Below are 20,579 nucleotides of genomic sequence, written 5' to 3' on the forward strand. Positions count from 1 at the left end.
ATTATTATTATTATTATTATTATTATTATTATTATTATTATTATTATTATATTTGTATGCCGCCTTTCTCCGAAGACTCGGGGCGGCTCGCAAGATACAATACAAACAATACAACAACAAATCTAATCAATTAAAAAATTACAAACTAAAATCCCAATATATTAAAATAAGTCGGCCAATTCATTCACAACCACACATCTCACTTAGTAAACCTTGCTTTTTTCTGCAGGTATTTATGTATTGCCTTTCTTTCCTTCCACGTTCAAATAACTTTCCGTTCTTAATTATTACTTAATAATTGATAACTATTAATTACAACTTTAATTATTCATTTCTTTCAGTTTATGTAAACACCCAAGAAAGCAAAACACAAAGCATGATGGGACATGCAATGTAATGAAAGGTTTAATTCATACCACTACACTAAAATCAATTAAAAGTTAAAAGCCTAGTAAATAAGAATTTTTTCCCCTTATTTTCCTAAATATTTATTTAGACTGATTCTGGATGTGTATTATCATGCTGGTTTTTAACCCATGTTTTATTTATGGTCCTCATTTGAATAAACAGAAGGCTAGAAATATAAGAGAGAAACTTAGGCAGGAGAATCACCTGATAATGTTTTCGTAGAATCGACAGTGTGATGTGCTGCCACGGAGGATAGTTCTTGGCCACATAAATGGTACAGTGGGATGGCTTCTGCGGTACTTCTTTGTTGCCCTTCTAGAACACACCAAGGGAAGTTTTGCTTAGCAAAATGCATGAAACTTTCAAACAATAATTGCAGTAAAAACGGCATGGATGCTTACTTTTCCTTTTCCTGGTGCCATGTAGTTTTTTAGACGCAGACGGAGATCATGGGCTACTTCTGTCAAATACTGGGAAGACTGGACCAGGATTTCATCTACTACCCCAGGCACAGGCCATGAAGCCTTCATGATGGATTCAGCCTTTATAGTTAACACACACGGATTGGGGGTGAAGAATCTGATGCAATATTCCCACCGTTCTGCAACATATAATCCCTCCCTCGCTCACCAGTGAATGAAAAGCAATACCTTGCCCAACAAGCTCCAAATATATTCACACACATGAGGGCAGATTGGAGCTAGCAGGAGAGTCTGTGATTCAATAAACCGAAACACCAATTCTCGGTGCATTCCTTCTACGGCAAGTTCCCGGTACTTGTCTTTCGCTGCCTGAAGGAAAGCCAGCAAAAGCACAGTTAAAATCATTCCAGCTGTCATGGAGAAACATGGCATCGAAGACCACTTCCTTGCTTGTAAACCACTTATACTCCCCAAATAGATTATTAAAAGGGACTGCTTTAGTTTTGTAGACCTAAGCACTAGTTGGAATTAGAACCAAATAAAAGCCTGCCAGTTGGATATCACATAGCTTTATATTGTGAAGGTTTTTGAAAGAGAAGTACATCGCCATAGACATAAAAGTCAAGGGTAACTGCAGTGGTATACTACGTACTGTCATTTTGAATCACCCAATATCAAAAACTACTATAAGGAAGGGTGGAAAATAGAAGCAATAAATATGATCTATTATTATGCCTACAGAGTTCAGAGAGCTGAACCATATCCTTGAAATGTGGTTGTACAAAGGAGTCAGGGCATATTATTACCAACTATTGTCTATATATTGGGAAACTGCTGACACCTCATGGACAGTTATGAAAAACATTCTCCTTCTTATGAGCAATTGAAAGTAGAATAGAGTTTTTGTATCCATTTGTCTTTTGATATTTTTTTTATAAATATTCATTTTCTTTAATTATTTGGCCTTTATTTATTTTCTCTTTCAATTCTAATTGCCAATTCTGATAATTAACTCCTAAGGAAATAGCCCAAATAAACTGCAGCAATTCTAATTTATTTAGATTAAATCTAAATGCTAAATCTCTGCTGCTTAACATAGAAGACAGATCATTCTCAAAAAGTCTATAATTCAGCAGTCAGTTACGTTTAAAGTTCAAAGTCAATCTTTGCATTTTACATTTAGTCAGGGTTCTGCAATCTTTTTCAGATAATGAGTTTAATAATCTTCTAAAATACATAGAAACATAGAAGATTGACGGCAGAAAAAGACCCAATGGTCCATCTAGTCTGCCTTTATACTATTTCCTGTATTTTATCTTAGGATGGATATATGTTTATCCCAGGCATGTTTAGTTTCACTTTTATTTTACAGCACTTTGGGATGCTATCAGAGCATGAAAACCCAAGGAGCTGCTAATACAGTTCTACAGAGGAATTATTGATTCTGTCATCTGCACCTCTATAACTGTCTGGTTCCATTCTGCAACGCAACAAGACAGATACAGACTTCAGAGGATAATTAGAACTGCAGAGAAAACAATTGCTACCAACCTGCCTTCCATTGAGGACCTGTATACTAAAGAGGGCTGTGAAAATATTTACAGACACCTCACATCCTGGACATAAACTGTTTCAACTCCTACCCTCAAAACGACACTATAGAACACTGCACACCAGAACAACTAGACATAAGAACAGTTTTTTCCCAAACGCCATCACTGTGCTAAACAAATAATTACCACTGTCAAACTATTCACTAAGTCTGCATTACTATTACCATTAATTTTCTCATCGTTCCTATCACCAATCTCCTCTCACTTATGATTGTATGACTGTAACTTGTTGCTTGTATCCTTACCATTTATATTGATTGTTTCCTAGTATGATCTGATTGCTTATTTATACCCTATGACTATCATTAAGTGTTGTACCTTATGATTCTTGACAAATGTACCTTTTATTTTATTGTACACTGAGAGCATATGCACCAAAGACAAATTCCTTGTGTGTCCAAACTCATTTGGCCAATAAAGAATTCCATTCCATTCCTGTGCACTGAGAGCATATGCACCAAAGACAAATTTATTGTGTGTCCAATCACACTTGGCCAATAAAAATTATAAAATGAGGTCGGATGGCTACACAAAGCCCATTGAGATGGGAGACAAACTGGGAAGGTTAAGATTGTCCTGCTAGAGCTGTTTGTAGAATGTGGCCCCCTTAGGTTCTGCTAAACTGAAGCTGGCGCCCATAAATTCCACTATTTGATTGCTGGATACACAGGGAATTCCATCATGGGGTTGCTGTTGGCAGGTTGATTCCAAAAAGGGCTCCTTCTTTGGTATGGCCAATTATTTATTTTCACGTACAAATATAGGGAAATAGGGAAGAAGTTGTTGCTGCAGTCTTCTAGTTTTAATAGTTGCGACAATGTTATAGAATAGCATTGGGGAGGGGGAGAGGGAGAAGGAACATGGCCTTAGAATAAATACCAATGTAACAACCGACAGGAAGAAACATGGTAATGGGTTGCAACCCAACCTTGTAGGAAAACACAGTCTGGTTAGCTGTTGATTAGCCTTTTTTCCTTTCAGCCTACATAATAAAGTCAAGGTGATCGAGAAGATGAGCCTTCCAACATAAACTTTCATGTTAGTTACTGGTAAATTGGTTACCTATAAAGCCCTACATGGCTCAGGACGAGGCTATTTATGGGACCATCTCTTGCCACATACCTCCCAGAGACCAATAAGAGCACACAGAGTTGGCCTCCTCCGGGTCCTGTCAACTAAGCAATGCAGGCTGGCAGGGCTGCAGGAGAGAGCCTTCTCTTTTGCCGCCTCGGCTCTATGGAATCAACTCCCCCTCCCCCGATATCCATATTGCTCCCATCCTACTGACCTTCCGCAAGGCCACAAAGACCTGGCTTTGCCGGCAGGCCTGGGGGGGCCATGAATTAACAACTATCATGGCCAAATCGTATGAATGTTTAGTATGCATGTTGTTGTGATTGGTTAATTTATGGTTTTTTAAATTAGGGTTTTATAATTTTTTAGATTTTAAATTTGACTTATTTTTTATTGTTTTGTATTTACATAGTTGTTGTAAGCCGCCCTGAGTCTTTTGGGATTGGGCGGCAAAAAGTTGAATTAAATGAAGGAAGGAAGGGAAGGAAGGAAGGAAGAAAAGAAAGAAAGAGAGAGAGAGAGAGAGAGAAAGAAAGAAAGAAAGAAAGAAAGAAAGAAAGAAAGAAAGAAAGAAAGAAAGTTAGTTAGTTCTCTGGTTCTTCACTCTGCCTCTACCTCCTGTTCCATATAGCAGTGTCTAGATAGCACTCACTGCCCATATTTATCTTTTAAGGGTTATCTCATCTGGCATCCATCCTCTAAATACCATACCAATGAAACAGAGCCCTGGCAACCAGTGTTGCTTTTCTGGCCAACTGAAAGCAGAGAGTGGATGGAAAGTACCTGTATTCTATAGCACCATCCCCTGGCCCTGAAGTACTGAGGCAACTTTCTTTCCCCTCCCCCTTCCCCCTCCCCCTCTCCAGATAGATCCAACACACAATATTTTAACATAAACAAAAAACATTTTTTTTAAAGAAAAGACAGATTGTGAAAATCTGCATTGCTTGTAATTTGTAGCTTCAAATGCAAATTCAAATGCATGAACATTATTATTGGAAGTGTTATTTCTTTTAATCACAATTTTATACTTGTTTGTTTTAGCTTACTATTAATACATGGTTCATGTTAGTTGCAAATTACTTTGACAACATTTGTGCTAGAAGGCAGAAGCGAATGTTTAATCATCTATATTCTGAAGAACAGGTACCCTACCTGAAATTCAAAGAATCCAGTTTTAAGAGCTTCCTTAAACATCATCTTCTCGTAGTTTTGTTCTGTCTTTATTATGCCTGCATTCATTTCACTAAGGGAGAAGAAAGCTAGAATTAGAATAGAATTGGAATTAAATCCAAAATTTCATGAATCTTGTAAGACTGCCATAAATGAAATCAGATCATGCAATACTAACATAGGATCATGCAAAATTGCCAAAAAACATTAATTTGTGTTTTATTTTCAGAAAATGTAATGTCCCTTAAGCAAACAAGTTGACCCTTCCTCAAATATACCTGGCAAAAACTCTGTCATTGAAGGTTCTGGCAGGCCCGCTTCTTAAACTGTCCCAGTTAGCAAGCATTTCTTTCACCCATTCCACCCATGTGTAGAGGCGGAGAATGCCGGCATCTGCCATGGATTCCACAAAGTTTGCATCTTCAACAGTATCGCCTGCATCAGCCAGCGCCAGCCGCATGCCTGAAAGGGAAAGAGGTGTCTCTTTATAAAGTAACCGCAAAAGACATGCAGCCCAACAGCTGGGAGGCACCACTTTTGCTATGAAAGAAGGCTGCACGAACCATTCAAAAAGGCATTTTTTTTTCAAATCAAGTTATATAAGTAAAGCATCCCTACTTAACGCCACCAAAATCGTTTCATTCACTGAAGGTTTAGTGCTGTTCCCTGGCTTTCTCTGTATTTGCATGAATACACAAGCAACCACTTCCTTATGATTACCAATCAAACAAAGTGGTTTGTACATCCTAAAGCACCCACATGGATAACTGGGAAAAATAGATCTTCTAGAGCAGGGCTGCCAAACTCTTGGCTGGCCACACCCAGTTTAGCAAAGGGGGAAAAAGTCCTGATACATCACATGACGACGTCAAGTTTAACAACCCTGTTCTAGAGGATGTGGCTCTGTCACTTTGTAATTCAGCATAAGTATTTTCATTGGGAAGGAACACCAGCAATTATAAAAATGTGATTTTTGATTTGTTAAATTTCCAATTGGTTATGCATTTAGTTTTTTCATATGCTGATCAACAAGATTTTTCTCTTTTAAAAACAGGGAAGGCTGCTTTGATTAGATAAACTGCTATAAAATGGGTAATATAAACTCTATTATAAGATAGACATTATATTATTGATATATTATTCAGCCAAGTAGAGTTTTCAAAATTCAAAACATAATGCAATGTGTCTTCTTACCATCAGCTGAAAATTTATCTATAGCTTGACTCAAAGTAAGAAAATTGCCTGTAGATTTAGACATCTGTTAACAAAATCAGGAGATAAATATATATTTAAAATATGATCTATGAGAATCAGACCCCAAACCTAAATCTAATGGGGGCAGAGAAAGAGTATATTTTATATGTTAGCTATTAAAAAGAGCACTGCTAAATCAACCCAGACAAAATACATATAGACAAACTTGCAAATATCACCTAGCTGCCCTCAACAAATCTTGAAAAACCCTGACCAATCCTGGGGTGAGGGAAACTATCCGGAAATCTCAGTGCTATAATCAAATCAAGATTGTAGACTAGACTGTGAAAAAGACACCAAAATATTGTAGAAGACAATGACTACCTATTTTGGCTGTGATGTCTAAGAAACAAACATTGGTATGTCCAGGTAGTCACTAGGAGTCATTAGAAAGTTTTCTTCATCCCAGCTGTTTGTACTATGAGTATTAATATCAGTTCTACAGCTCAAATTCAATACTGTCAATAGAAACCTCAATCTTCTTTGTGCAGGATTCTGAAAACAACTTTCTTATGAGATTGTATTTGTCTAAAGTTATTCTCATTTAAGGGCATAGGTAGAGAAACCAAGGTTTCAATAAATTTCATGAACAGAAAAGGGCCACAAATATATGTTTGACCGGCACTACAAAATGTCTGTTTAGGTTAATAAAAAAACAAATGTGTATCTATTGTTTGTATTCTAGAAAAAAGATGTGGACAGGAAAGTCTAGCCATTAAACATTTATAAACTTTCTGCTTGTGTTTCTATATTTGGAAAAAGAACTTTAAGTCATGTAAGTTCAGCTTTCCCAAGCAATATCACAAATTAATATATTACTTGCTGCTCTTTAAACTGAGAAAGGGTTTAATTCATACCCACAGTCATCAGAAATGTTCAGTATAGATCAAAAAGACATAATCATACCTTCTCTGAATTAAGGAGAAGATGCCCATTTGCTCTGACAGATACAGGCCATTTTTCTCTGCATTGGAAGACAAGAATTCCATTTTTCCACATGATTTGTGATATTCAAAACAATGTTCTAATTTTTAAACGAGAGCACTGTTTTAAAAACACTGTCTTAAAAAACACTAATATTTATTTTAGGATTGTTTTTTTCCTTATTGGCTATGCCAATAACGTAATAATGCTTTGTATTCCTCTGTGTATTGTCTTCCATCAAATACAGGTAATCCTCAATGTACGACTTACCTTGAAACAGAGACATCAAAAATACTTCACTAAAGGGAACATGTAGAGGAATTTGTTGTTTATAGATAGTCCTTGATTTACGACCCCAACTGAGTCCAACATTTCTGTTGCTAAGCAAGACAGTTGTTAAAAGTGAGTTTTGCCCCATTTCCCAACCTTTCAGTGTTATTCAATGAATCACTGCAGTTGTTAAGTTAGTAACATTGTTGTTAAGTGAATCTGGCTTTCCCATTGACTTTGATTGTCAGAAGGTCACAAAAAGGGACACTGCAACCATCATAAATATGAGTCAGCTGTCAAGCATCTCATTATCACATGTCCATGCGGCTGCTACAATGATCATAAGGGTGAAAAATGGTCATAAGTCACTTTTTTCAGTGCCATTGTAACTTTAAACTGTCACTAAATGAACTGTTGTAAGTTAAGAACTACCTGTGGTTGGAGGCAGATTTACTCCAGGCTCCAAATAGTCTAACAATTTTTCAGAAAGTTTGTGAACTATTTAGAATCAGCTATGATTCTGCAGTAATTGTGACTTATAATATGATCTGAGCTTTAATATAAATTTATGAAGAAATTCTGATTAAGTACGTAAAACATCAAGTGCACCAAGTCTTAATCCTAAATCCAAGTTCTCTATTGCGTGTTCAAAAAATATGTGAAGCTTTAGATGTAGTAAGTGGTGGCATCTTCTGTACATTGGTAACAATTACTTCAACCCATTTTTCTGCTTCGGAGATTTAGTTGTACAATTAAGATCATTGCCAAGCTACATGACCCAAACTTATTTAAACTTTACAGATGATTATCTACATATTCTCCAATAGAATTAATTTAGGGCCATCCAGCCCCTAAGGATGCATAGCAGCCAAAAAATCATGATACTCCCACCAAAAGGTTTCATACGGGACAGGGATAGGCAAAGTTGGCTCTTCTATGACTTGTGGACTTCAACTCCCAGAATTCCTGAACCAATCATTCTAGCTGAGGAATTCTGGGAGTTGAAGTCCACATGTCACAGAAGAGCCAACTTTGCCTACCCCTGTACTGGGATAAGGGTCCCTTAGTGGAATAGTCTTTTATTTTCTTCAAACGTAGCTTTTTTCATCAAGCTCAAACAAATCTCACTTTCATTATATATCCACAGAACAGTGCTCCAACAGCCTGCTGGATCAAACTCATGTTGTGAAAAGAAAATTATACTGCTAGCAACCAATAATGCTCATTTTTAAAGGGGAAGGGCCACTAGTTGTCTCATTACAATTCATCACTTTAAGATTGCTGGCCTTCACATACTTTTCCAGTGGAAATGGCGAACACTAGCTCTTGTAAGTTGAATAAAAATATAACACAGTTTGAAGTGGTGTTTGCTTTAACCAGAATCTCTTTATCAACTGACATGACTTTCATGAATCTTAAATCACCTTGTAGGTTACAGTATTGAAGAATTATGGATAGTTCTAATAGTTCCCAAAGATTCTTTCACTCCCTTAATTGCCAGAATAGCTATTCAGAGCCTGGAGCAAATTAGCCTCTAACAAGTTGAAGCAATAAAATATGACTCAGAGGAATGCACGGAATTATTACATAACTGGCAGAGACAACAGGGAAGAAAAATACCTATTGTAAAAATAAAAAAAACCTTTCCATCCCTTCCAATGCACTGTGCAGAAAGCATGGGATCCTGATTTCACCCCATTTGCTTCAGTAGTGCAAAGTGAGCCAGATGTCCTTCAGACAGAGAAAAAACTAACTAATTATCCTTGCAGGAGTCGTTTTCCCACCTACTGGTATTGTAGCCCTTTCATCTGCAAAATAATGTAGCTTGACGGGGAAGGGAAAAAAGGTAACTAACAAGCATTCTAGGCATCATAAGATAAGCAGTCTTTCAAAGCTCATTAGCTGGGTCACACATGAGTGTGCCCCACACCAGCCAAGGAATTCCTTATGGAGATTGGGAGGATCTCAGTGAATCTGCAAGATTTACTCGTTACTTGAGCCAAAAACTTTCCAATGTATTTTAAAGTCCAATGCAGTGGAAAGTAAACTAAGAATACAAGGTACCATTCTTAGACATCGCACCTGTACAAATTCAAATTGGCCAAGGAGTAAAGGAGTAAAGCTTCCAGAGCCTACCTCTAAGGTCAGTTAATTCACACTGGGAGACTAGATAGCCAACAAGAAGTGATTCAGCAATGTATTAATTACACACGTTACAAACTGGTACCGTACTTTAATTCCATATTCTTGTAAAAGAACAATTCATTTTAATATAGTTTTGCCTGCTCAGACTTCTTTTCCTTTTTGTCCTTTTTGCACAGATTGTGATTACTTGAATTAATACAGCTGGAGATGCACCTTTTTGCAAACTCACCTCTGATCTGGCCACATGGCTACGTGGTTGTAGAGGTAGTAAGACAAGTGATTGGGAACAAGATCCTTGCCAGAAGCACGTATATCCACTGGATACCAGTACTCAAACTCTTGCTTCAGTTTATCCAAAGCCTCCTTAGGGATTTTTGTTGAAGGGAATGGAGCTGTCTTAAAGAAGATGTAGTCCCATACCTCCTCTGTCATTTGGTTTGCTCTGTGTATAATAGGCAAAAGTTATAAAAAGAAAGAAAGGCTGCAGGTTTCTCTGCTAACCAAGCACCTATTTGATATGATTGCTACATACACCATCACTAAATATGATTTCATTCTTTAAACTCAGCTGAGTTTTGTAGGGTGAAATTAAGTAAAACAGTCTCAGAAATTTGGTATACCATATTTTTCGGAGTATAGGTGCACCTTAGTTTTTGGGGAGGAAAATTGGTGGTGCTGGGGGGAATCTGCCTACCAAGTTTTCATCCGACTAGCATCCTTAATCTGGTCAGCTTCAGCACATTATTTTAGCCCCTGGTTAGGGCTTTAAAAAACCTTATTCCGAGCGAGTAGCAATGAAAAAAACCTGCAAAGACTTAGGGCTGAAATAAACCTTCTTCGGAGAGAGTAGCAATGAAAAAGCCTGCAAGCCAGGAAGATAGTTAGCACCTCGTTAGGGCTGGGAAAAAAGCTTTGAAAAAGCTACATTCAGAATATTAGACATGTGTCTTATACTCCAAAAAATATGGTATATTTTTATTATTATAAAATATGGAACCCTAAATTTCACTGTTGAATGCAACATGACTTACAGAATATTTACTTTTTATTTCTTACAAGACAAGGCAACATTTTCAAGAGACGGCACTTAACCACACCTTATCACCTCTCCCTTCTCACCTGATGCCCAGTGGAGATTCTCCTTGTCCACTCAAATTATCAGGCTGCAGAAAATGAGCCACCGTATAGTAGGCCATGTAGATAGTAGAGTCAGAGAGAGATTCTATTAACCACTGCTCATCCCAAGGCATACGAGTTCCTGGAAATGACAAAATATTGTATTACTTGTTAATCATTGACAATTAATATTCTATCCTCTTGCAGTTATGGAAGAGATGAGGAGAGGGAATTGTCAAAAGGATACTTAGTCAATCTCTGACCGTGTAATACTTTGTATTATATTAATGCAAAGGCAAACATGCCACTTTCACGAGAAATCTGACTTAAACATGTTTGGGCACTACAGGAATTTGTATTGTTGACCAAACTCAGTTCTCAATCAACACACTGTAGAAGATAGAAATCCATGAAAAGGATTGTGTGTTGAAAATTGAGCTGCTCATACACCATATCTTCTCACCGGTTTTCCAGTTACATAACAATGGGTCAGTAATATTTTGAAAATGAATAAAACAAAACAATAAAAGTGTTGATTTATAAAACACAGTTACTGGCTGATCAATAGAGAAACTTTCTTACCTAGGCCATAAGTCCTTGAGCAGGCATGCTCCTGGAGCCAATTCAGGGTGGCTTCAAAATTTCTTCGGGTCTCATCACAAAATCTGGGGAAACCAAAGCATTCATTACCTCTATGTCATACCTGTGTGTTAACCCTCCTCCCTGACACAATCCCCACACCTACGTCTCAAGGTTTTTCAGACATCCGTGGGTCTGCTGCTTCCAGGTTTTTTCACCATAATCCAAATACCTTGGAAAAAAGAGCCAGATATTGTAGAGAGTAAGAAAGATGATGTTGACAGAGATAGGCCAGATGCTTTATTATAAGCAATGAGTGGGAAAGCATGGCTTTAAGCCTAAAACAAGCAGAAAGAACTTGAAAGAGTCACACAAAGCAGAAAGTGATAATCAATGCAACTGTGGCTTTTATTTTCAACTTACCACTGGTCACAGAGAGCTACCACACACTCATCTGCAGATCTAGATATAACTTGTTTCTCGGGTTCCATATAAATCATTGCTTCACCCTGAAATAAGGAAACAGGGAGAACATTGGGGTTTATAAGGTGGAAACAACAAAGTGGAAAATATGAAATCAGATTATGATTATTTTAGCATTTTAATGCTTTACATCAGCAATTCGGATGGGGAGGGGTGTGATTCTAAGAATCTCTGCAAGTCTGCGTGATAATCCCTTCTTTCATAGAATTCAATATACTGTACGGACAATAGATATTACAAAATGCATTGTGATTTGTGTTTAATTTCCCTATCTAAAATTTCACCCATGCAAGTTCTTTTTGAATTCTATTTTGGTATCAGTTCTCTAAGACCAGGGGTTAGCAACCTGCGGCTCTAGAGCCACATGTGGCTCTTTCATCTCTCTGCTGTGGTTCCCTGTCACTCAAAATATGTGTCACAACTGCCAATGTGCAAATTTTTTTGAGCTTTTTGACCCCTGGTAGGCCAACCAGGGATAAATCCAAGAAAAGAGAAGTTTCAGAAGAAAATAAAATATTTAATTCAACTATATATGCTAGTTTTGTAGCCGCTCAGGTATAGTCAGGCACGGGAAGAGTTTTGTGGCTTCCGGCGTTTTCTTTTCTGTGGGAAAAGGGTCCAAATGGCTCTCTGAGTGTTTAAGGTTGCCAACCCCTGTCTTAGACTGTGCATCTTACTGCACCTAGGAGAGCACACACAAGGTTTTCCTGTCCAAGGCAGTAGGAAAAAAACCCTGTCCTTAAATGATTGATCTGATTCCTCTTCCCCATAGCTGCAAAGGTGCCCAATGGAAGTTTCTCTAATGCCTAAATTGCAAAATCTCACACCACAGAAAGTGTTATGGGAACAGACTACTTGCATGGTTTAATTCCGTTCTCCCCTATACGCAGGCGAAGAGGCTTACTCTGCCCTATGTCCCGTTGAGAATAGATGAACATATTGCATACAGAAGTTACAAATATCTACTGCACTGTCCTCTTGTGACTGAAATGTGAAAATACACTTTTGTGCAAAAGAAAACCCTCCAACACAAATAGCTCAGCTGCACAAGTTTTTAAGGAAATAGTGGGAAGGGGTATTTAAGAAGAGAGTCTTTCTTAAAATTCTTGAGAGTTTAATCAAGTATGGCAGTTTCGGAGACAAAATGCATCTCTCCTTCTCTGCTGTGGTGCATGTTGAAATATAAGCTGCTTTAAGCAAGCAGCGGGGGGGGGGGGGAGATTTAAATGCAGAAAACAAAACAGCAAACTTTGATGAATAAAAATATTTTTTAAAACTCCATTATTTCTATTTGATTGAATAGGCAAAATGTAATTTATTTTTCCATTAAAATAAATATGTTTGATTTCGGGCGATTGGTGGAGTTCTTGGTGTTCTCTGAGCTTGGTAGTTTTCTTGCTGTTATTTTTCACTATCCATCTAAGTCAGGATTCCCCAACCCCCTGGGCCCCAGACCAGTACCGGTACACAACCTGTTGGGAACTGAGCCACTCTAGTGGTGGGCAAGCATATGAAGTTCATTTGCACATGTGCAGGATTAGGCTGTGAGCGCAAAACCACCCCCTCCATCCCCACCGACGCTGCTGGTCCACGGAGCCAGAAAGATTGGGGACCTTCCACCAAGACGAGCTACAAGAATAGTGGAAGGTCTTAAGCATGAAACTATCAGGAAAGACTTAATAAACTCAATCTGTATAGTCTGGAGGACAGAAGAAAAAGGGGGGACATGATCAAAACATTTAAATATGTGAAAGGGTTAAATAAGGTCCAGGAGGGAAGTGTTTTTAATAGGAAAGTGAACACAAGAACAAGGGGACACAATCTGAGGTGAGTTGGGGGAAAGATCAAAAGCAACATGAGAAAATATTATTTTACTGAAAGAGTAGTACATCCTTGGAACAAACTTCCAGCAGACGTGGTAGATAAATCCACAGAAACTGAATTTAAACATGCCTGGGATAAACATATATCCATCCTAAGATAAAACACAGGAAATAGTATAAGGGCAGACTAGATGGACCATGAGGTCTTTTTCTGCCGTCAGACTTCTATGTTTCTATGCTGATCTAAGTAACATCTTCAGTGCTAGATGTTTTTTTGGCAACCTCCTCCACAGGGCTATTTCTCATGCAATTCTATTCCAAATAAATCCAGCATGGTTTTGTAAAAACAAACCACCAAAACTATGTTCAGACCTCAGAATATCAAAAGGATGGTGTGCTAAAAATAATAATAATAATAATAATAATAATAATAATAATAATAATAATAGCACGTCAAGCAGAACCTTGATTCCTGCAGACATGTTGGCACAGCTTTCATGGCAACAGAAAATCATAGGCCACTGCCTCTTTCTGGAATACTTTAGCCTCCAGCCCTAAGATTTCCTTGAGGTTTACATACTAATCAGATCAAACCTGCTTGGCTGGTAAGTCCAGGTGCTTCTATCTGCTAAGGCAATTAACATACGCACGTACAAACCGTTACATACATTGTCTACCATTTTCTTCTGAATAAGCTTCTTGACGTCCTGAACTCTCTGGCCTTTGAATCCATCCACAAGCATTACCTGAAAAGAGTAGTCATTGCAGAGATTAGAATCAGCACTGGTTCACTTAGAATCTAGGTAAACTAAAGTGGTCTCACTCTTTTCATTCTAAGAGACTGGACAGTTAAAACAGAATGGGAAGGAGTGCTCTAAAGCAACCATTTCCTTGAGCAAAACAGAGCAGAAGGAGGGAGGGGGTAGCCCATTTTTGCTTCTTGGAAACCAGAGGCATATATGGATGGTGCATGGGCTACAGGTAAGCACACTGGCTAGATTTTGTCTACAGGCAAACAGGTAGATAAGTATGGGCCGACAGCAGGAACAGCTTCTCATGTTTGGAGCTGCCTCTTCTTCTACTGCTAGTGCAGAACTGCGGGAATGTCTGCTCAGAGATAATAGGGACTTTGGGCAGATTTCATATTCTTCAGAAAACTCCACACCTCCTAACTTGTGAAAGGGAGATATGTAAGGCAGGCAAGCAAAAGGAAGGTGTTTTCCCCTCCATTCAGTTTAACTTACTCCTTCATAAAATCCTTTCAGGTATACTCTCTCTTTGGCTTCTGCGAGTTTCTCTCTGTCATTCTGACTCTGGATCTTCAGCTCATCACAGACCAGTGGAGCAGAAAGGTGGCCATACCCAGGGATCTCAATGATAGGTATCTGGGAATATAATGACAGGGCTGTGAATCAGTAGCTTTCAATCATGCAAGCAATCAAGAATCTTATAGGAAATTCAAGCCTGATTCCTTTAGCCTTCAAAAAAGGAACTGCGTTTTACGGTTGATCAACTCAACAAATCTTGTTTTCAGCCTAGTGGGCTAGAAGCGTAAAACATAAAGGAAAAGGGATGTTAATTGTACTCATGTGTAAGAATCTTTAACTTATAGTATGTGGCTATTTGTTCTATCAAATCTGGGTGTTTGGGTTGTTTCTGAAACAAAATCAAAATATTAACAGAACTTACCAGCGTTATCAATATTCTATGTAGCAGCCATTAACCCAGTTTCAAAAATAGTATTTTGTGACCACTTTACACAGCACTTGGTAGCTTAAATATCTCATGCTCTACTAACTTGCTTGCTATAATGGATCCAAAGCAATGACGGCAACAGTAGCCTCTGCCTGTCCCCTTCTAATGGATAGTTTCAATTTGCGCAACTTGAGGATATAAAGAGTTTCTTTGCAAGAGTGAGAAGAGTCTAGGGTCCTATCTGTTGTCAGTCTGCCATCAAACAAAGATGTTTTTATTGGAGCAGACATTTCACCTCTGAGTTGGTTTGCCTGCTGAATTAGAAGTTAACTGAGTAGCTACTGTTACTTTACTTCACTGATATCTCAAAGTGTGACAGATTACCTCCTTAGCTATGGTCTTAACTGAGATATTATTTATAATTTCAGTTGCATTTTTATACCTGTTTTACAATCTGGCTATCCTGAGCTTTTTGGCAAACAAAAAGAGAAAGGTGCATGTTTAATTAGCAAATGAATTTATTTTTATTTCTTTTCATTTTCTATCCTACACTGAATGTACTACCATTCGGCTTGTGTCTACAAAACTGAGTTCCCAGAGGGAGCTAACTATAGTTAAGCGAATGATGGGTAAGTACAGATTTCTAAATTAGCTCAACTTCCTCTACTCAGAACACCGATTAAATTATACTCTGACTAAAGTATCTGGGATATTGTACAAACCCAGCCTCGGAAATAAATAAAGCAAAGAGAGGGTTCCTAAGACGTGCAATGGAACATTTCTCTTTAAAATAATGAATGGGGCTGTGTTGAAGATTCCTTTGCCTATGGGTGAGATCAGGCTGTCAGGATCTACAACAATTGTCAAATCTCTTTTGCCTTTGCTCATTTAATTGGAAAAGCAGCCCAGCATTTCAATAGTGCAAAAACCTTATGAACTGCTAAGCCCTTTGCAGTTATTTTTGTGCTACTACAAAGCTATACTCATGGGAATTTTCCACCCAATAATCAGTGTGCTCAATGCTTACAATAATCTGGTGCATTAAGTAAAGCACATGCCAAGTTAACAAGAAGCATTTCCAAAATAAATAAAAGCATTAGGGCTACATTCAAGACAATCAGTTTCTCAGGAATCTTGTTTCTCAGACTTCAGGAATTGTTTTCAAGAATGTACAAAAGCAAGCGCTGTTTGTCAACCCTGATTTAACTGAATACAAGCTGGGGATTAAATGGCATTTCCTCCCATCTCTTCCAGATATAAAAATATTTCTTTTGTTTTGATAATGAGCCCCTCCAAAAATGCCAACTTAAATGCAAGATTTAGCATCTGAAATGTGTTAAGAAAACAGCAAATAGATGTCACATCAGTCTATTACATTAACTGGAAGATACTGTCTGCCTTGTTTCACCAATACTTAGCAGACTTATAAATACTAGCATTTAGCAAAAACGCCTATAGCAATAATTTCCTTCTGCACTTACAGGTTCAAAAGGCAAGACCATTTCATCCTTGATGCCGTACTTCCCTCGAAAAGCCTATGAAGAAAATCAGAAACAAAATAACAGAGATCAGATCCGCAAAGCCTGAACTTGAAGAGATGTTTGTTCCTTCTGCACAAGCTGACTCGTTAACACCAGCCACCTGTACAAAAAAAATCTCTTTCACCAATTTATAAAATGCTCAGATCAATTGGGAAACATATCTTTAATACAAGTACTGTACTTATATAAAGGGCGAAAACCATATTAAAAGGGTATTTCCCAGCTCTTCTACAAAGTGATTTTTCTAAACAAGAATGAAGAAATTTCCAATTCTTTTTAATATTATTAGCAGAGCTTTATTCCACCTCTCTATATTTTGTGGTCAACTCCAATTTGTTTACAAATGTCAGCTTGTTGCCCTCAACAGCCTAGGTCCTCATTTTATCGACCTTGGAAGGATGAAAGGTTGAGTCAACCTTGAGCCCCATCAGGCTGTGAGTAGACTCTGCCTGAAATACTGCAATATAAAGGTATGCCAACAGTACCAGGTGCCAATACATTCAGAGGTTATCCGCGATTCTTAAGATTCTCACCGGTTTCTTCTTTAAATCTTTTAAGGCTGCGATGTCATCTGGAGCATCAGATGGTACACTTGTAACCACTCCAGTACCTTACAAGGAAGTGTGAAAAAGCACAGATCAACACATTGCTAGGACAGAATTTAAACTAAATGTAAACTCAACAAGGGGCGAAGTTGTATATTTTAGCTTTGCCTTTTGGTTATGAAGATTCTCCTTAATCTTCATAGTCAGGATAAATCTGACAATGTAAAGGAACTTTATCCTAAATTTAGAGCCCTGAAAAAATGGCCATTGAGACTCCCCAGTGAATGTTTATCCATCATTACAGCGATGAAGACTATCCCCATGACTGTATTAATAGGACTGAATGTGAAATCCTGTGGACCAGTGATGACAAACCTTTTTTGCCTTGAGTGCCAAAAGGGTGTCCGTGTACACAATAACGTGCCTGCATGCCCACACCCATAATGCAATTATCTCCCCTGCACATGCGCACAACCCCCACCCACCCACCCCCAATGCATACACACATTCCTCATGAAGCCTCCAGACTTACAGTAGGCCCTTTGGGGTGTTTTTCTCCCCAGAGTTCAGGTAAGCCTCTTGAAGCCTGAGGACAGCAAAAAATGGCCCAATGGGCCAACCGGACGTTTGTTTCTGAACTTCTAGTTGACCTGTTAGGCTATTTTTTGCCATCCCCAGGCTTCAGGAACACCTCCTAAAGCCTGGGGAGAGTGAAAAAAGGTTGAAAATCTAGCACACTAGAACTGACATAGGGCAATGCCTCACCTGCCCTCAGATATGGTTCCCTGTGCCACCTGTGGCATGATTGCCATAAGTACACCATCACTACTAAAGACCCCTTTATGCACATTTTTCCCATAAGTAATAGTTATATAAAACCAATATATTTTAGCAGTAACCAAAATACATGGTCAAATAATGAATCAAATGGTAGTTACTACCAATTATAGGCACCAGATTATAGATAAAAGACTAATTCTTCATTACTAGCACAAGAAAAATCATATTATAAAAGAGAATATGTAGATAAGCTTAAGTCAAAATAAAAGGACAAGAAAATGGGAGTCACTTTGAGTACCTTCATGTCTGTAAAGAATCCCAATATTTTAAAGGAGACAAAACACAGTAGTTTATTTCATCTTCTTGTTTTGATACATATACATAAGAGCTAACATTCCTCTTAAGGAATCCATACAAAAGACTATTTTGCTTGAAAAGGCAGAAATAAGACACTTTGGAAGTTTATTTTGTGCAGATATTGGTTTCTGGGCCTAGTAATCAATAGGAAGGTAAAAAAATCTTTCTCCTGTAAAAAACGAGTGCTAAAATGCCGTAGTACTTACCTTTATCTTCCTTAATAGTCAACATTGGAAGAGCATAGATGACTTTATAGGATGTCAGAGGAGCAGAAAGTGCAGCACCAAGAATCTCCTACAGAGAAAGAGAATTACGTTTAAAATAAGGGAAGCATGTGCCTCTGGTTGACGTATGCAAAATATTTCACCACTGAGGAACTTTCAAAATTGGGAATGCTACTTTAAATTGAAATTGTGGCTATGTTCAAACTCCCTTGCAAAAAAATAGAACCAAAGTTCATAGGGCCTTTTCCTATAGTGAAAGTGATCAACCCCTTACAGAACAATTTAAATTACTCTGCTTGTTAGAGAAAGAGCATCTGATCTTTCACAGCAGCTTGTTAAAGCCAGCGGTAGGCTCCCAGATCAGACCAATAGATCAGGCAGCCCCAAAACCCAACACGGTGCAGGGGAAAACACATGAGATAAACCGCTCCAAATTTGATTGCAGAAAGTACTACTTCAATAACAGAGTGGTCAATGCCTGGAATGCATTACCTGACTCTGTGGTTTCTTCCCCAAACCCCTAAAACTTTAACCTTAGACTGTCGCCCTCACCCCATTCCTAAGAGGTCTTTAACGTGCGTCATAAGGATTCCAGCATGCCTACCATCCCTATCCTAATATTCCCTTTTATTCATATCCATTTCATATATTCATAATCATATTTACACTTATATATATTATGTAATACATGCTTGATTAAATAAATATCAATCAATCAAAAGAAAATCTTGGATTCTAAACTGCGTAGGAACCGGTTGCAATACCTGGTGCAACTATCCGAAGCTACTTGGGTGAAGAGCTCAGATGTGTTGATAAATAGATTGGTCAAACAGTTTCATGACAAGTACCCACAGAAACCTAAGGGACCTCCAGGGGTAGCAAGAGGAGCTGAACTTTTTTCTTTTTTTTTTTACAAGGAAGTGTTCAACTGGTTCTGATCATTTGAGCTGATTTCAAGCTCAGTATTCTGAAATAGCTGTAGATGCACTATCCATGAAAGGCATAGAGTTAGAACTAAAGAAGCGTTTTGGTTGAAAAGCAAAATGTTTTCAAAGAAAAAAAAACAAGGAAGTTCAGTTGCCTTTTGGAAAAGAACTTTTGGAACAACCATGACCTGGATGTTTGAGACTTTCCATAGACATTAGAACAGTGGTTCTCAACCTGGGTGTCGGTACCCCTTGGGAGGGGGGGGGAATCAAACAACCGTTTCACAGGGGTCGCCTAAGACCAGGGGAAAAGACAAATTTCCCATGGTGTTAGGAACTAAAGCTTCTATTCTAGCGCCTTGGAACATATTTTTCCAATCCAACCAATCAGGTGGTTACAGTGGGGGTGACCTGACCTTCCTGCCAATCAGCTTAAAGCTCTGTTGAGAGAATTGGTGCTAGACTTATGGTTGGAGGTTACCACAACATGAGGAACTGTATTAAGGGGTCGCAGCATTAGAAAGGTTGAGAGCCACTGCATTAGAATCTATGCAGGTAGTCCTCGACTTACAATCATTTCTTTAGTGGCCGTTACAATGGCACTGAAAAAAGTGACTTAGGACTGTTTTTCACACTTACAGCCTTTGCAGCATCCCCATGGTCATGTGATCAAAGTTTGGACACTTGGCAACTGACTTGATATTTATGATGGCTCCAGTCTTCTGGGGTCATGTGCGGTCACTTTTTCCACCTTCTGACTAATAAAGTCAATAGGGAAGCCAGATTCTCTTAACAACTGTATTGTTAACTTAACAATTGTGATTCATTTAATCACAAAATCATAAAATTTTGGCCCCAATTGTGGCCATAAGTTAAGGACTACCTGTATTGTACACTGCTCAAAAAAATAAAGGGAACACTTAAACAACACAATATACAGTGTTATACACAATGTAACTGCAAGTAAATCAAACTTCTGTGAAATCAAACTGTCCACTTAGGAAACAACACTGATTGACAATCAATTTCACATGCTGTTGTGCACATTCAACTTTGTACAGAACAAAGTATTCAATGAGAATATTTCATTCATTCATTCAGATCTAGGATGTGTTATTTGAGTGTTCCCTTTATTTTTTTTGAGCAGTATATATCAAAGCAAATCTAAAGTCCTCAGAATCGGCTTCATTTTTTCTTAGAAGATCCTTGTTTAGAAGTAACGTTCAC

The 20,579-nt window shown here is 38.1% G+C and overlaps 1 protein-coding gene across 3 annotated transcripts in view; it reads right to left on the reverse strand.

The window, feature by feature from the left end:
- LARS1 (leucyl-tRNA synthetase 1) overlaps positions 1 to 20,579 on the reverse strand; it is a 61,914-nt gene that overhangs the window by 23,530 nt on the left and 17,805 nt on the right. For all 3 annotated transcript variants that reach the window (XM_070739368.1, XM_070739367.1, XM_070739369.1), the window contains 17 exons: positions 18,409 to 18,496; positions 17,054 to 17,130; positions 16,461 to 16,514; positions 14,529 to 14,669; positions 13,953 to 14,030; positions 11,402 to 11,487; positions 11,145 to 11,210; positions 10,982 to 11,064; positions 10,403 to 10,541; positions 9,513 to 9,725; positions 6,851 to 6,908; positions 5,885 to 5,948; positions 4,969 to 5,152; positions 4,673 to 4,763; positions 1,059 to 1,199; positions 810 to 950; positions 613 to 723 (listed from right to left, as the gene is read on the reverse strand). In XM_070739368.1, the coding sequence (XP_070595469.1) occupies positions 613 to 723; positions 810 to 950; positions 1,059 to 1,199; positions 4,673 to 4,763; positions 4,969 to 5,152; positions 5,885 to 5,948; positions 6,851 to 6,908; positions 9,513 to 9,725; positions 10,403 to 10,541; positions 10,982 to 11,064; positions 11,145 to 11,210; positions 11,402 to 11,487; positions 13,953 to 14,030; positions 14,529 to 14,669; positions 16,461 to 16,514; positions 17,054 to 17,130; positions 18,409 to 18,496 (1,815 nt within the window). The remainder of the gene's footprint in view (positions 1 to 612; positions 724 to 809; positions 951 to 1,058; positions 1,200 to 4,672; positions 4,764 to 4,968; positions 5,153 to 5,884; positions 5,949 to 6,850; positions 6,909 to 9,512; positions 9,726 to 10,402; positions 10,542 to 10,981; positions 11,065 to 11,144; positions 11,211 to 11,401; positions 11,488 to 13,952; positions 14,031 to 14,528; positions 14,670 to 16,460; positions 16,515 to 17,053; positions 17,131 to 18,408; positions 18,497 to 20,579) is intronic.

Source organism: Erythrolamprus reginae, chromosome 2, assembly GCF_031021105.1.
Source record: "Erythrolamprus reginae isolate rEryReg1 chromosome 2, rEryReg1.hap1, whole genome shotgun sequence".
NCBI classification, from domain to species: Eukaryota; Metazoa; Chordata; class Lepidosauria; order Squamata; family Dipsadidae; genus Erythrolamprus; species Erythrolamprus reginae.